Raw genomic sequence first — 17663 nt, forward strand, 5'->3', positions numbered from 1 at the left:
AGTAAAATGGTCAGTAGTTTCCTCTTTACAGCATCTTTGTAATTGACATCGTGACTTAGAGATGCATAAATTATTTTCTTTACAAAGAAACGATAATTATTGATTGTATCATAACGGTGCTTTTCCACCAGAGATGTGCGATGTAGCTATGCTACGAAGATGTATTAGCTAAATTGTGAAACAGTGTGACCATTTCCAGTAATACTAAGTTATGCAACGATGGAAAGAACACGCAGCTCGAGTATGCGATGTATTGATAGTACGGAAGCCATTCCATAGCATGCATCCATAGCATACATCTTCGTATCTTTCTACATAAACATAGCTAGCTGAGTCCGTTTCCACCAGTGCTAAGCTATGTGTACCAAATAATATAATTGGTGGAAATTAAACGCATCCACAGCAACATAGCATAGCACATCTCTGGTGGAAAAGCATCCTTAAAGATGCATAAATTATATTTCTTTACAAAGAAGAGATAATTATTGATTGTATCATAATTGATGTCGTTAGAAAAACATTAAAAGCGACAGCCTGTAATTACTGTGCTATAAATACTCTAGTTCCTAGGCTAGGTTTGTCTAGGTCTAGCCAAGTTTCGTGACTGTGGTTTTAATTCCGAGATTATCTGACCAGTTTAGAATAAGCATTTACTTAGCTGTAGTAGGTACAACGAATAGCAAACTCTGTTAGTTTATTCTATGATTTTGTTACCTAGATTATAGTATTAAGACTGCTTAGTAATTAAGCGTTAGACACTAAATCGGAATGGCCTCTGGATTTAATCTGTGGATTATGTATAAGCTATTTTTAGTTCTGTTTGTCAGTACATATGTACTTAAGTACCGTAGGTGTATGAATATTTAGTTATGAATAATGGCGAATGCATTATCGTCTGTTGATAAGGGAATTGCTAAATATAACTTAGTGGCTATTGCGTGATGTTTAATAATATCTACCTAATTAATTTGTGGTTAAGTTTCAAGTGAATTTTGTGGTTTTTGTTCCGATATTATTTATTAATAGTAATTGACATGACATTTTGTCATCGAGACAAATATATAAAGGTTTTTATAGGCTACAGTTGAATAGGTGACTCGGTTGCCATTCAAGAAGAAGAAGAAATTAAGCTACCTTTAGCAAACTTCTTTATGTAAATAATGTAAAAATCGAAGTATTATATTATTAGATTTTTTGAGAAGTGAAAATCATCGTCATGGGTTGATTTGATCCCCTGATGATGTCATGTCTTAGATGAGGCAAGAGGGAGTGTCAGACTCTTTTATATACTGACTAAAAACTACCCCGTAACTACTCCTGCTTTTCGAATATTAGTAGGATAAGTTACAAGTATTTGTGCAGAAGCATCAAATCTTGACAGAATTCCTGCGTATTGTAGACATGTACCTACCCATTTACCTACTGTATATTTACATCTGTCATTTACCAAACGCTAAGCTTCATTTCTACATATAAACAGACCAGTATGCATTCCCTCAAATATGTATTAATAAATAAATATTGTAAATGATGTGTTTTTGTGTTGATACTAAGTAACTTTCACAAACAAACCATGCTTCATGGCTCACAAGACAGCCGGCGACAGTGATGTAATGCATTTTTGGAATCGACTTACATCAATCTCCGTATATTATATGGAGCTTTAAAACCATCTGCTTTCATGTTAAAACAAAAATTATAAATGGCCTCTGTATAAAAAAAGGAAATTGTCATCAATTTTCATGTCCACACCGATGTCGATGGAGCTCACATTATAAGTGTTTTAAAAACCTCGGTAAAGCCATTTTACAAAGAAATAAACGTTTAAATTAAAAGTCTTATGGATGCTGAAAGAATTATTGGTAAACAATCTGTTGTTGAAGTTGTAAAATCACGTCAATATTAAGACTGGGAGCAGTTAACTCATAATCGAATTATCAAACACGCTGTATAACAGCATTAAAACTTTTTAATTGACTTGGAAGCTCATATTTCGAACATTGTTAATTAATTTCTGAAGGAATCTTGAAGGCTAATTTACAAAGGAATCAATAGATGTTTCGAGAATTGGTTTGGAACTTACTAAACAATGGTTCCAAATATTTTGTCTCCTTATATTTCTACCAGACTTCACCCTATATATTTTTTTTACATTCAGCGGTACCTAAACGAGCAGAAAGATCACCTGATGGTAGCAATCGCGCCACCGGACCCTGAAAACTAGAGGCGATACAAGCGCCGGCCTTTTGAGGTTTAAGATCCAAGGACTGTTAGTAGAATCAGGGTTTGGGAAGATTGAGGAAGGGGGTAATTAGGCCTCCGATAACCTCACTCACACAACAAAACACAATGCAAGTGTTGTTTCACGTCGATTTTCTGTGAGCCCGTGGCATCGAGCCGAAGCATGGCTCTCCTACACTTAGATATTAACTAGACACAGTTTTACATTAGATTAGCGACTAATAAAACTATAAAACTAAACATAAAATTACGCAAAACGTACACCAACCAAACGCTAACTACTTCTCTTAAGCAGAACCAATTACTGTACTAATATTAGAACTAAACAGACGTTAATGATATGCACGATCAGTAAGAAACAGGTCCGTTTGCATTTCCCTATAATTAACTACTTTTAAATGTCCATTAAGACCATTGCACTGAACTTATCTCAATCACAGATGAGATAAACAAGCATTTCATGTACCAACCAGGAAGCTTATAACCTAAGAAGATTACACAAACATGAAATAAAAAGGGAGGTCAGATAAAAAACTTTCGTAGCAGGAAAGAAAAGGGAATCTTTTATGAATTTATCGCGAGGAACACATAATATTTTGTACACGGATAAGCGTGAAATGAGTTTCTCTCAAAAGATATCGTATTCTAAACCGAATCCCGTCGTAGACAGTCCGAATGAGATAAAGGAGACGAGGAAAATAGGTGATTCAGTATAAAATAACAATGAATTTAATGACAGAGTTCATATTTTGAATTTACATCGTTACTTTTCCTTTATTTGGTACCTGTAGCATTGTATAAAAAGGGACGGTGTTTGACGTAATAAGATTTTTGCTGAAGGGAATTATCGCGAGGAAAATTGCCAACAACAATAGGTTCGTAATCCAATTTAGAATTGTTATTGCCAAATATTTTATGTGAATAAAACCGCAGACAGTTGGACATCTATGTATTACCTCGAACCTACATACAAATACATGTGTAGACTTAGGGCCATATTTGTACCTAGTAATTTGACCGTCATTACTCATAATAACACGCAAATCAACGTTAACCGCATTGTCCATTCTACTCATAAATGTATTTAGGACTAGGACAGGGATTAACGCAATTATGGACCGTATGCAAATCATAATTAAATACCGAATTCAATGAACATAACTAAGTAGAGATTGCGTTAAAGTAGGGGTTATTTAAACGAGTCATTTAATTTCTCTCTTCTAGAAAATTCTTCTAAGATGAATGACGTCACTAAGATTCCGAAATGACCATTGTCGGCATCGTTGCGCATAAGTAATTGTGTCCGACTCCACTTTTCTTGTTACATTAGTCTGCAGTTATTTCGTAGAAACAGAAACGCTAGCTGATTCATTGTGACAGACACTTGTTCAAATGTGGGCCATTTCAGTGCACTGTATGTGAATGTTCATTACTTTCGTCACACACACACATATATAGAACAAACCACTTCCAGTTAAGTATTCTAAGTATCTCCCCTCAAGGGATTTTGAGAGTCGATTGAATTTTATTGCCAAGGAATTCTCAACTTTAGCGAGTTGAGTAATTAAGTTGTGATAATTTTATTACTAGACTTGGTAAAGTCTGAAGTTGGTTTAACTTTGAATAATCTGGTTACGTAGATTATGAGTCAGTTTTGTATCATGACTTAATGGCGGAGATTCTTAACGTTCATCTGTACAAGTTTAATATTTCCAGCAGTATTTAATTAAAGTCACTAGAATATGATTGGTGGTTTAATATCGAGATGGTATTTACCATAATGGGGCTCTTTATCGTGTGGTATGTTCCCGTTGGGCTCGAGCCGGTCGAGGCACTCCTCGGAGTACCCGTTGTAAGGCAACTTCCCACGGCCGCCACCGTTCTGCTGCCGGCCACGACACTCGCTACCGTCTCCGTCAGGCTCGTCTTTTGTTGCTGCAACAAAATAAATACAATATTTAATAACATGTACAACATTAACCACATTTTCAATCCACTTTGGAAGAAACATCGGCGAGATTAATGTAATCTCATCGATTACCGCAATAAAATTCATTAACAATTTGTTGAGAGGAACCGCAGTGTATAAAACCTTAAATTAATTATGTTCGTGTACACTTACACAACGTATAATGGTATTACTTGCCGTCGCTATTCAAAGCCAAGACCATTACGGGTTGACAAACGACACTCGGGTTTCAATTGAGAGAAACTTCGGGAAAGCCCATTTTCGGCAACGCAGCAGATGAATTTAATAGCATTGTGAACCTGACAATGAAGCTAACTACAAATATTTCAATGCGACCACGGCTATTAAATGCAGAGCTATAATGATGGGTGCCTTACAAAGGTCCAGGATTTATAAGGGAACTTTTACAAACTAAATTTCCCGAAATAGCTTGTGTAAGAGCAGCGAGAGAAACGGACAGTAATTTGTCTGCATAGGAACTCATTAGTGGAAATGGAAACTAGAGTCGGAGAATGGTGTTGGTAGTGCCATCTTGACCTATATCTGAGTAAAATGAATAAGTCTAAGTGCAAAAAACTAAATCCACAAACGTGAACGGCAGCATAATATTTGTCACTACATGAATCAGTACGCGATGTTTATAGCAATTTAATCGTATTATTATGATCAGGCAAATTTTCACCGAATGAATTCAATTGTCGTAATTTGAACGGGTACATTTTGACAGGTTAATTTACTGAACAGCATCAATGAATACTCGTACATTGGGCATCGAGGCGCGAGCACGACACATTGCATTTGTATCATTAATGTTAAATCTGACTACGGTCTTGATTGGTTGTAATTAAATTTTGGTTTCAGTGAACTGCATGATAACATGAATTATTAATGCAGTCCAAAATGCATCAGAGAAGTAAATCTTTATATATATAATTCTTCTGTAAGTGTGTATGTCACTGAACTTCTCTTAAACGACTGGACCGATTTTGATGAAATTTTTTGTGTGTGTTCAAGGGGATCTGAAAATGGTTTAGATTCACAATTTTGTCCGCTAGACAATGTATTTTTAATTTATCAGTAGTTGTTGATTTTGGAATGTTTTACATTGAATCCGACAGACGGCGCTACCATCGCAGTGTCAAATATGAATGACGTTAGATATTGTCATAACATTTGAATAACAATTTTCATCAAAAAGGTCCAGAATGTTTTAGCTTATTAAAAAAGTTTAAAATTTTCAAATTAAAGACGTGTAGACAGGACAACGTTTGTCGGGTCCGCTATTATGTTTATAAACTTGTACGTAATGAAAGCTAAAACTTGAAGTGAGGTAAGAACGACTTATTTGCATGACGCAAAGTTCCAAGTAACCCTGCAGCATACTGTTTAAAAGACAGGATATGACGCGACAACTGGCGCCAAAGGCCACCAAACTTTAATTAGCTGCACCACGGAACTTAGTCGGCAACTTAGTATGGCTGCCTTATTATTTTATAGCGCATAGTTTCAACATAAATTGCCATTAAAGCATTTTGTTAGAGAGATGAAACTTAACCTTTGTTGGAAGTAACAAAGAACATTTTAGAAGTGCTAGTTAGGTAAGTGTACATAAAACAAAGTAGATACAAGACAACATAAAATTCCACTAAAATTAAGTAGCGCATTATCATATATAAAGAGCTCATTATTCTCCTGATCAATATGCAGGACCGGAATTACATGTGGAACTCCATTATTACAGGGCCGTACACTTCAGGACTTATTCATGTCAAATTACGCGGACAATTTGCCGTAGCCTCGATTGCAAATTAGTAAATTAAGTTGAGCGCCCCGTGCGCATTAATTATGCATTCCCCACAGTTTCGTGCATCTCCAAAACAAGAAGTAGCCATCTGGCGTCTCAAGGTAACGGAACGGCCATACTTTCTTGACCAAAAATATTATCCATCATTTTGGCGCCAGTAATAACTTTATACATTGTTTTAAGTGATGCCCAATTTCATCGTGAATACAAATGAGTGAATACTCTTGTGGTTGTAACTTTATACATACGTAAATCCGAGAACATGTGGTACACAAGTTTCGTGTAAAATTTGCTTCGAGATTGCGAACACAATCCTGGAACAACGAGGCTTAACTTTTGTCTCAAACGCTCACAATTCACATGCAGCTGTTTGCCGGGAGAGAGACACAATTTCTATAGCACTATTTTACGTAGACACAAAGTAAGGCGACAACCGGTGCCCCGGGGCGGTCGGGTTTAATTGAGACGCGGTTGTGCATTCCTCTTGCGCAACTAACGTGAAACAATTTTACACACACGATATATTCGCTTTAGATCTACCTTACGTACATTGGCTCAGTTTTGATAGCCTGCGGAAGATCCGAATGAACGGAAAGTTCCGTGTAGAATAACTCAAGAGAGTCAGATTACGTTATTGAAATAGTAACAGCCAAGTGTTCACACGGATAATTCGTGCAAACATTCCATGAATGTAGCGTAAATATGCTAACATAACAATGGGTATTGGTTTTTTCCGGGTCGGATTATCGTGGGATTAGAACCGCGGTCTAGCAGCACGTGCGTTTGCGATAAGCTCCCTCTTATATGTGGTGGTGTTGAGAACAATAAGCAGTGCGCATGTTCGTGCCGACTGCGAAGTTTCCGTCGTTCGTCTTGATGCAATTAGATAGGTGAGCTTTGTTTCCGTGTTTCACCTTCCCCTGTTCCGGCAGGGAAACTCTTTATCACAGCCGACGATCAATCACTATTTCCTCGAGCCAGATAAGGCATCGTCTGTGATTTGTCAAATAAGATTGCATTTTCGGAAGGAGAAATGTTAGCTAACTAAATAAATGTGAAGTAATTGCGAATCTGCGGCACTTTGAATTAGAACCAGGGTCGCGTTGACTTTCCCTCTCCTGAATTATCGTTCTCATCATGACAGCCATCTTGCACCAAGCGACAGTCATGGATGTAATTAAGCGACGATTTGCTCTCGGATCTACCTCGTTGACAAAACGACGACACAGCCGCCGCATTACTGCTACGAATACGAGAGGGTTAATGTGGTGCTTTGGTGCTTTCTTTTGTACAATCACATCTATGTTTTGAAGTTAAATTCAAACAAAAGTCGTTGTAAAGCTACAAGCTCGTAATCTCGACGTGAGTCATAAAATATAATACCGCGATCACGAGCGTAACTCGGAAACTATTCGACTTGAGGTCATAACACATAACTTAGGTGTTTTACTGTCGCATGAAACAAAGGCAACGTATCGCACGCATAACATACTGTTTGTGAACACTAAATAAACATAAACCCCACCTGCTAGTTTGTATTAAATATACATTTTACTACGAAAATGTTTGCCTAAACCAAACCTAAACTATAATCACCCAGTGCGTATTACAGCAATTTGTAATTTTGTGCTGAAGCCATTTCATAAAAGGACAAATTTGAAAATTCTGGATGAAATATACTTGTCTTTTATGAGTGACAATCTGTTGTAATAAAACGGACGAGCAGCGGCCAGAAGACTGTAATATTGCATTTAATATCGAAGATGGTGTCTTATTACGGAAATGTATAGCATGACCGACGAGCTGCGACCTTGCTTACACTGCGGTTTTATAGTTTTAACCGAAAGCATATTAATTACATCGTCAACAATTTTGTTAGACAAAGAAACACGAATAATGAAAAATAGGTAAGTTACAACTCTTTGACGATAACTCCAAAATTAAAAAAGAAACTGCACCTTTTTCAATTAACCCCTTACCGAGTTAAGGGCATGACTAACTTCGTAAAAAATATCCTTTGAACTTATCACGCTGTGTTAAAAACAAGTAGTAAAGGAACAATTAAATCAAGTCTCTTTCAAAGTTGTAACCCTCTATTACTTAAAACATTAATGTTGGAAAGAGCAAACTTGGAGGAAGTTTGTTGGAAACGCTTTCAAGAAAAATAACACCCGACAATGGGTGTAAGAAAAAAACAAGTTTTGTGAAATAAAATTTCTTCTACAGCGTACTAGGCAAGCCGGGGTGCGGCAAGAGATTACATTTTTACTTGGTTTAATATTAAGATGAGTTCCTGCAACGTTCTGCGGCGCATATTATTTTCAAAGATCCATTCGTTACCTCGCGGCTGGATTGCATTTGCAAGTAAAAAGGTTACTGTTGTAAATTCTGAACCAAACCTATTACTCATAGACAGTTTCGCAATATACTAAAGTCAGGATTTACGAGATAAATAATAACAAACACGCGCTGAAATATTTACTGCATCAACTGATAATGTTATGAAGGAAAATATAAAACGCTCCAACGACGATGATGCTGTTGGAAACTTTAAAATGAGTAAATATTTTAAAAAGAAAATTGGAATACTTCGTCGGCTGTTTTTTAGTCATTAGCAAGTTTGCGTCGAAGGAACTAACGAAGAGTTTACGTTAATTAATGAATAACTACGTCTACGTAGTAACAGCAGCGTAGTTAACGAAGAAAGAATTTATGGCCTCTACTCTATGGCATCCAAAGGGCTTATAATATTAGCATAAAATTTATTCGTGTCTGGGCCAGTGATTCGTAAAATTTGAAAAGGGTTAGACACAATGTCATGTCAAAAATTGAGACTTGAATTGGATATCATTAAAATATGGATATTTGCATGCATAAAAGTAATAATCTGTCGCTCGCTATCATGTTTAATATGATATTAAGATTGTAGTTCTGATACAGTGCAGACAGATGACAAATAACTTTACATATTAGTCATTCAAAAGAAAAATTCAATACTATGATTGTTCTTAAGAATGATAAGAGTAAATCGAACAACATTTACTATCAACTCTGAATATTAAGTATACTATATTATCAATATCACGAGCCCATTAAACAAACGAAATCAAGTTGAAGTTACGTAAACTAATGTAATCAATTGAATGATACATAGATTAGATTAAATAACAATAAATGAAGAGTCCAACAAAGACATAAACAACACTTGTAACGCATTCCTGAGTGTCATTCAAGGCATAGCTAAAATGAATAATATTGAATAATAGAGGACAGAAGTAGTCGATACAATGTTACTCGAAGTGAACAATAAATTCCGTGCCGTTTGATATAATGGTGTACAATACGAAGTCGTAGGACGGGATGTCAAAGTTGACGAGGGTGGAGCCACGACCCCTGCGGTCAGCGTCGCTTTCAACAGAGACGACTTATCGCGAATTTCCGATTGGATCGATGCCTACGAGTTAGTGATCTACCTCACAACTCACTTTATTAGACGCAATGTAGCTGATAACTTTGTTTGTTGCTCACTGAATTGAAATACATGCCACGCTATTGGTTTGGATTTAGTTCAAAATTAATGTAGCTTTACAAGTACAATTACCATTGGGACATACTTGTTGTACATTACATTATAAATACTACAGCACAAAAGGTCAACGCAATGTAAACAGGAAGATATAACAAACATTACTCACAAACTAATAGCCCCATATCCAAATTATACAAACTTTACGGAAAATAAACCGCATTTTACTTAAAACGCTTCGTAATGGAAAAACAACTGAATTACGTAGACGGTCACCATGACCAAGGTCTAATAAATTCTAATAATACTGAAACAAAGGCATCCAGTATTTTCACGGGTCACCGCTTCGGAAAATGTTAACAAAATTAGCTTAGACGTTTAACGGCTTGCGGCATCACAATTGGGTGGCGCGAAAAGGCGACATTTCGCGCGCTTTCCCCGTCACCGCCGATGTAGGTCGAGCCAACATCTAGACTAAACCTGTTTGCCTTACTCTATCTGGAGTGTGACGGCTCACTTACCGCCATTACAAATATTTTCCCATAACTATGACGTGCTAAATGTGTCCGCATTGTCGTTTTTATAACTGTATTAATTAGTACCTTGTTGCGACGTTAGAAGGCAAACATCAATCATCGACATGTGTGTACATCGACTTATCCAAGACATTACCCATTGTCTCAACGTCATCTTTAACACTTACTAAAATAAAAGAAACTAAGTATTTACATATTGTCGGTTTCAGATCTCTCTTGATGATCGTTGTGTTTAGTAGCAGAAGCAATAAAAATGGAAAGTTTAATGACTTTGTAGTTGTTCGTTTTTTCATTTACTGTTCCAATCAGTCGGGTGCCACTAACTGACCTGTGTTGTCGAGAGTATTCGTATCGCAATCGACAGAATTTTCTATGACATTTGAACAGCGCCCCTACCGTGCGTAAAAGGAACTAAATATCGTAAGCACGAATGTTTTTGATAACTATCGTATAGTAATTATCGTATTGGTATCGAAACCTAGAAATTTTGACACAATTGGAAGCACGAAAGCTTTTGACGTACGGTAATAAATTTCGAAAGCTGGCTTCGAAACGAGTCGAAACATTTGTCACTGAGAATTTTCGGTGAGAATGGTATCGAAATTTGTTAATACAAAATATATTATATTGTTCAGTTTTGCAGTGATATAAAATGCCAAGACCTCGTTTACCAACAAAGTACCTACAACAAGTACTTCGATCGGTAACAACGATTGTACCAACAACAACGAATCGTTTAAGGGTTGTTGGGGAATCGGGGATTGGGAATATTAGGAAGGGGGAAATTGGGTCTCCGATAACTTACTCACACAACAAAACAACGCAACTGTTTCACGTCGGTTATCTGTGAGGCCGTGGTATTATCCGGTCGAGCCAGCCCATTCGTGCCGAAGGATGTAATCCACAATAATAGGAAATAATGAAAACTACTACTAAAAAACATTTTGGTGGACAGAATAAATAGACTCCATAGTTATTTCAAGTGTTTTATAATTTTTTTCTACAAAATCCTCTTTTTATAGTTAATAAAATGTATTAAAGAAAATGAAAAACAAGATGAAGACACAAGATCATCTTATGCCAATTTAGACATGCACCACATTAAGTATTGACACAGTTAGAATAAATTATAAATACAATGCCATTAACAATATTTTGTAACATAAAAACAGAAAAATTAATAAATATAAAATTAACAGTAAGTAACAAAAAATAATCAACTAATAAAAAATAATAACTTTTCTCACGCTCCCTAGCATAGTATTCTTGTCATTCTCTATACACATTTTAATCAAACTCGCTTTAGGTTTTTTCACTGGTGGAATCCAGCTATCTTCCCGGATGGAGAATCGGTGGTGTTGGTGGAGGCGCTGGCGAAGGGTAGGCTTCGTGAGGAACAGTGAGTTGTGGTAATACAGTAACTGCTCCCAGTAATATTGGAGTCCCACAAATATTCCATCTGTTAATAATCAAATATTACATTACAAACATTGTTTAAGTATCCGCTGCTTGAATGGCTCCTTCTAGGGGTTTGACCGGAGCAGTGAGTACCGGAGAATAACCGGTTATACCGGTAAAAGTACTCGATTGAAATCAATCGGTTGTTAAGAAATCATATTTATCTAAATGGAATATTTTTATGTAAAAAAATATTTTCAATACCAAACTAAAATCCTAGAAATATTTATTAACCATCAGTTTTTAATTTAATACATAATTAAGATAATTGATTTACTGATTTGCTTCTTTCGAATGATATTAATTATTTTGGTCATCAACTCAAAGCGCTCTTGGCCGTTTATGTGGTTCAATTCAAGACTAGCTTTCCAAAGAGTTCAGGGTTCGTTGAAAATTTTATTATCTATTCTGTTTTGTTTTTCAATTAATAAAAACTTGATTTGAAATGAATGGTTTTACACCGGTTATCACTGGTGAATCTCCGAAGATCGGCAAATCAACGGTGAATTTCACGCCAGATTTCGCTCCGGTGCAAACCACTAGCTCCTTCCATGGCCTGAATGTAACTGCCACCCCGGAGAGGGTTTAGACAAATCTCCGTTAAATTATTGTCCATCACATAAAAAAAGGGCTAATCAAAGAAACATTTAGAAATCTTTATACTTTTGCATAAATTCCACCATTAGCTCATATTGGAGTTGAATCGTCCTCATTTTAAATGTAACATGTTAAAATTGTTATTTTATCTTATTTACTTATATAGGTATATGATAAAATAACAAACAAACAACCGGCAAATGAAAATGTCAAATACGACGTTCGGATCGAAAAATTATTTATGAAACTAAGTACATACTTATTTTTTTTTCATAGATAATGTCACGTTATATTTCTCTTAACTCGCTTTAAGAACTTTTTGCACATAATTAATATTTATTTAATAAATATTATTTCATAAAACGTGTAGACAAAGGTTGAAATATATATATAAATTTAATTTAGTTTTCAGACGAAATCTTTATGCTCAATAAGTCATTCAAATCGTTCACTTGGCTGCTTCTCTAGTTTACATTAGCATGACGACTATCGAATTCGATGCGAGCCCTCGATAATGAAAGAATAGGCTTCGTGCTGCCACATCCGTTAAGTCTCATGACGTATCGTCGGCTGTTTACATTACGAATGCGATAGTTATTCGTGCTTGGCGCTCTGGAGCATTAGTCATGGGAAATGAAAGTAGCTTGAAAGATTTTTTTTATTAATAAAAAACAACCGTATCTACATTTTACTTAAGTAACATAAAAATAAATGAATGTGTTAATTAACTTCATTTATATTTTCGGTGCTAATCACCAATTTCTTCAAACGTCCTAATAAAAAGTGATAAGCATCTTATAACCTTCGTCCTTGACAGATATAAATTCCACGATAACACAGAAACATTTCAACCAAACCATCCTATTTTCCCTTTTTGAATGATACTCCCAGCTCAATTGGGAAGATGCCCTAAAGAACCCTTCTACGGTCGCTTCAACTCGATAAGATTGGGGGCTATTCAGAAAATAAGCGTCAACACATAACAATAACACGACAAAGTAAACGTTAGACGATAAAAAGTCAATTGGGATTTTCTAGTTAGGGGTAGCGATGATAAGCCGATTTTATGAGAAATAATGTTCATTGAAGAAAGGCTGAATTTGTCGTACATATTGATCAATATACAAACCCTGTGATTGTCTAAAACCACTTTTAGCTTTTCGTTGAAATTGAAAGACTATTTTACTTTTAAAATAAAATGTACACAAGAAATAAAAGGAAATTACACCACAAAAGAGCACAGTAACAATCTTCATAACAAATTTCCATGCGCCACATAAATAAAACTGGCCCAAGTAGATAACCCTGAGGCATCCCTCAAGTAGCTTGTGGCAATACCAAAATCCATTACGTAATGTAGTCGACCTATTTCCCAGAATGGGGCGGGGGTACCCAATGTCGCAGACGAAAAGGTTAAACTTCACACAAATGCCTCCCGTACGACTACAAACGACGGGCAAGGCTTATCTAGCACAAGAGTGAGTTCGGGTAAGTGGACCAATTTACATGGGAGTCATATGATTACCATAATTAAATTTCATGTTGCAAAATGATGTCGATGTAAGGGAAATTGCATGTTAGAATAACGAGCAGTAAAGTGTAAATTTAGATTCTGCTACTTTAACCGGAGAACAATTTCTGAACGGAAATGGAGCATCTGTTGGGCGTAGGGATATTTTCAAGAAATTTTGTTTTATGTGCTTTTAACTGCAGGAAACCATTTTAAATGTATCTAATGGTCATTATTAAGTTTTGCATTAATATTCAAACACACAACATGTATGTATTAAAATCCATGAGAGTTTAGACTAAGTATATTTAAAGAGGTCGCCGGTGATACTTAACATCGTTATGATTGTTTTTCCTTCGACAGAACTGGGTTACATCGATTAAAAGAAAGGTCACATAAGGGCGGGTGGACAAAGTAGATTATCTTTCGTTTCTCCTTTAATAATGTCATAGAAATATTACGCGTAGCAAAGGGTCAAATAGAAATGATACGTAGTTATACGTATATTCCTTAAAACATTGTATTATATATTGTAATCTATATTATGAAAACTTTTTACTCAGTAATACCTTTGTCCCATTCCTTGGCATGATCGATAGATCTACGAGGCCGTATGGTATGTGGAAGGTCCACCTTTGCATCGCTCAACGTATTTTATGGAATCTACGCTCCACTGGTTTGGAAACTCGTCTCCTTGATATTGATATATTATTATGTGATGTAGCCTTGTATTGAATTTGTTTATTGGATATTTCTATTCTTAGATTTAATACATAAATTCTTTATGCCTTGTCAACGTAATACCTACTAGGATTATATTCGGTTCCACATCTGCAACGAATTTGAGAACAGATAGACGTAATGGTCGTCTGAGTCATAACTCAGAGACATTTCTGAGCTCCTCTAATAAGTTTAACTTTCCGGAGAAAGATACGCTTAAGTCAGGGCCAGTCATTAACCCGGCTGTAAACAATTCAGGCCAAACAATCGGCTCGATGATGGGAGGGGACACTTGGAACAAACAGACGCTATTATCGGAGCAGACGAACATGAGTCACTAAATTAAAACGCACTGACAGACGCGATTGCTCTGATCCCACAAAACTTACTCGACCAACTTAATTTCATCAAAGACACGCTCATAATTGCCTTTAACATTTAAATAACAAGCTCAGAACTGCAGTAATGACAGACTATTTGATTCGAAGCTAATTTTATACCATTTTGATGATTTGCCAAGCATTAGGACAAGAGCAAAACAATAAGACAAGTACGATGAACTCAATAAAATCAAATCGACGCAGAATATAACTATCGCAGCAAAGGGACTATTTGCGGAAAATTATAGAAGAAAATAAATCAAGTAAGTATCGATAATTCAAGAGTAAACTGAGTAAGTTATGGAAGCAATAAATTCCACTGGCCGGCGGCGATCACTTAGCGATTGCGCTTTGTTATCGAGTGAACGAATAACAAGGTACAATAAACACTACGTTTACTTACGACCTGTTGCCCGAAACCAAACCCAAAATGATTCAAAAACTACTAGCATTAATGTTTACAAAATAATGTGTTGTCAAGATAATAACTTTAATAATGAGCGTAGCAACATTACTGTTTAATCATCAAAAATGATGTCAGTGCATCGAACCCTACGCACAAGACATTACAAGGTGCTTACGTAATAACCGACAGTTGAGCAACAGACAATTGAGTCAATAAAGACGAAAACACTCTCAAGTGGGCAAGTATCACCATTAATGTAGCATTAGGGACACAACCACTTCATAACAATTGCAGGGAATTGAACACGTTGTAACGCATTGTGCTTTGACTAGGAAATTAACAAGCGAAGCTGAACCATCATGAAATTCTAAAAAGCAAAAAATACAGTAGACGCCTTTACAAAAGTATCTGAATAGGTAGAAGACAATAGGGCGGGTCGACAAAAGGCCGTTCGTCCAGGCTTCGTGGTTGTGCAGGGAACACAATACAGTTCCTGTGCGGTCGAGTGACTCAATATACCCGCATATTGTGATATAATAAGCGAAGAACATTATTACGATATAGTGAAACATTTCCCCTTTAAATTAATGCTTTGGAAGCAGAAACTAAATTACCGCCAGTGTGTGAGCGTGCATTGAAATTGAAACAGTTATCTAAATAATTAAAACGTCGGCGTTGTAATGTACGACGTTTAAGGAAACATGTATGAACATTGTACATCTACGATTACAAATACTGGAAATAGAAGCAATCTGATACAGGGTGTCAAGGAACTAATAATGCGAGTCGGTGGCTCGACGCCGTCCACCGGCGACATGGCTGCGTCGAGCACGTAGGGCAAACAGAGCAAATAACTATTATCAATGAACCGTGCGGAAGTCTGCTATCAATCAACAGGCAGATAATGGAGATGTTGAACCCCCGTGACGCACGCCGGAACATGGCTATTCGACGCATCGCAACTTTTTGGCGATTTTATTACTCCATCATTATGATAAACATAATGATAGACTTTAACGAGTTTTTGTGTCAAAGAAAATGCTATGCTAATGGAACCTAGTTACAAATCTGTACAAAAAACAGCTAACTATTTCTACTACTGTTGAAACTCATTCATAGATACACGTGTGATAAATGTTTCCATTTAGCCGTTGTCAACGGCAGGCGGGTCCAAAGAGCGGTGAAGTACTCTGACGTCTCCGTTTATGGTGCAGTCGGGTCTAGCATCGCGGCACGGCTGATTCACGACTCGAAGGTCGCTCCCGCTATAACGCTTCCGTTATTACTCAGTGGGCTGAACACGTTCCGAACACACAATCACGCCATTGACAAAACGACAACAAAATTCAAATAGTTGCATGTAAATGAGAAATAAAGGAAGCAAGAGATGAAGCTATGTACGTACACGAAATTGTTTCGGAAGACACCATAAATATTTAAGCTGTTCTTTGTACGTCAGTACTTAAATAATGCAATACGAAGCCTTATTATTTCCTGGTGAACGACGATGGTAAGGGTGTGTTTAAAACATTCGTAACATGTTATCTAATCTACAAAAAGAAGTGAGATCCCATCAAAAACATCCTGTAAAAAACCCAAGTCTGCATGTCGGTTAATCTATTTAGTGTCTACTTGAAGGACCTTCTGTCTTAAGTACATATATTAGATTCTTTAGTCTCTCGCGCCTCAACTGCAGTACTAATAATCAAATTTCCAAGTTTCATGTAATAACTTCAAGTAGACACTAAATAGAAGATTACAGATCGAGACTTGGGTTTTTTACAGGATGTTTTTGATGGGATAAAAATTTCTCGAAAATATTTTATTTTTGTATGCTTGTAACGGTTTTATTGCGGGTTATTTATGATGTTGTTTCCTTACCGAATGCGAACTACGCAGAGTGTACAATGTGTGCCTACATTTATGGAACGTGTGCCGTAGCGTAGGCTGGAGGTAGCAGTTCGTGATGCTATCGAGTATTACATAACTGCTGTGATTCATACGTGACCGGTATCGCCCAGTTTAACTGTTCTATATGGCTCTTTATAGCAACATAAACGTTTAACTTGATCATATCTTTCAATATACAAACAAAAGTCACGACAAAAAAGCAGCGAAAACAATACGTGTTTGTTATGCGTTTTGAATTACACATTACGACGTTACTTTAATAATGGATCCCCAATTTAGTTTAAACGACCGCCATTATTGTCATCGTTTTTGCTAACACGTTCCAACCCAAATTTATTAAACTAAAACTTCGTATACCCTCATAAATATCTACTGAAGTATCACATGGACATGGGCAAACAGATTTAATGTGACAATTATAACAGTTAAACAATTAGAAAGGCAAACAAAATTGAGGCGAGCACTATTAGTGACACAGCGGACCGTTTATTTTTTCCTCAAATACATAAATTGTGAGCGCAGCGTTGTTCAAACAGTAGGAAGTTTAATAATGTTACGTGTAAATAACATGCGACAGCTGGAAAACATTGACCGAATAGCAACTA

At 36.4% G+C, this 17663-nt stretch overlaps 1 protein-coding gene across 4 annotated transcripts in view; it reads right to left on the reverse strand.

Annotated features, from left to right (window-relative positions):
- Window positions 1-17663, reverse strand: part of LOC118272403 (cyclin-dependent kinase 14) — a 74641-nt gene that overhangs the window by 24699 nt on the left and 32279 nt on the right. For 3 of the 4 annotated variants that reach the window (XM_050693461.1, XM_050693462.1, XM_035588904.2), the window contains exon 3: window positions 4018-4176. In XM_050693461.1, the coding sequence (XP_050549418.1) occupies window positions 4018-4176 (159 nt within the window). Of the gene's footprint in view, window positions 1-4017; window positions 4177-6262; window positions 6294-17663 lie in introns of those variants that run through there. The other variant, XM_050693463.1, reaches the window with a different exon arrangement.

Source organism: Spodoptera frugiperda, chromosome 4 (genome assembly GCF_023101765.2).
Source record: "Spodoptera frugiperda isolate SF20-4 chromosome 4, AGI-APGP_CSIRO_Sfru_2.0, whole genome shotgun sequence".
Lineage (NCBI taxonomy): Eukaryota > Metazoa > Arthropoda > Insecta > Lepidoptera > Noctuidae > Spodoptera > Spodoptera frugiperda.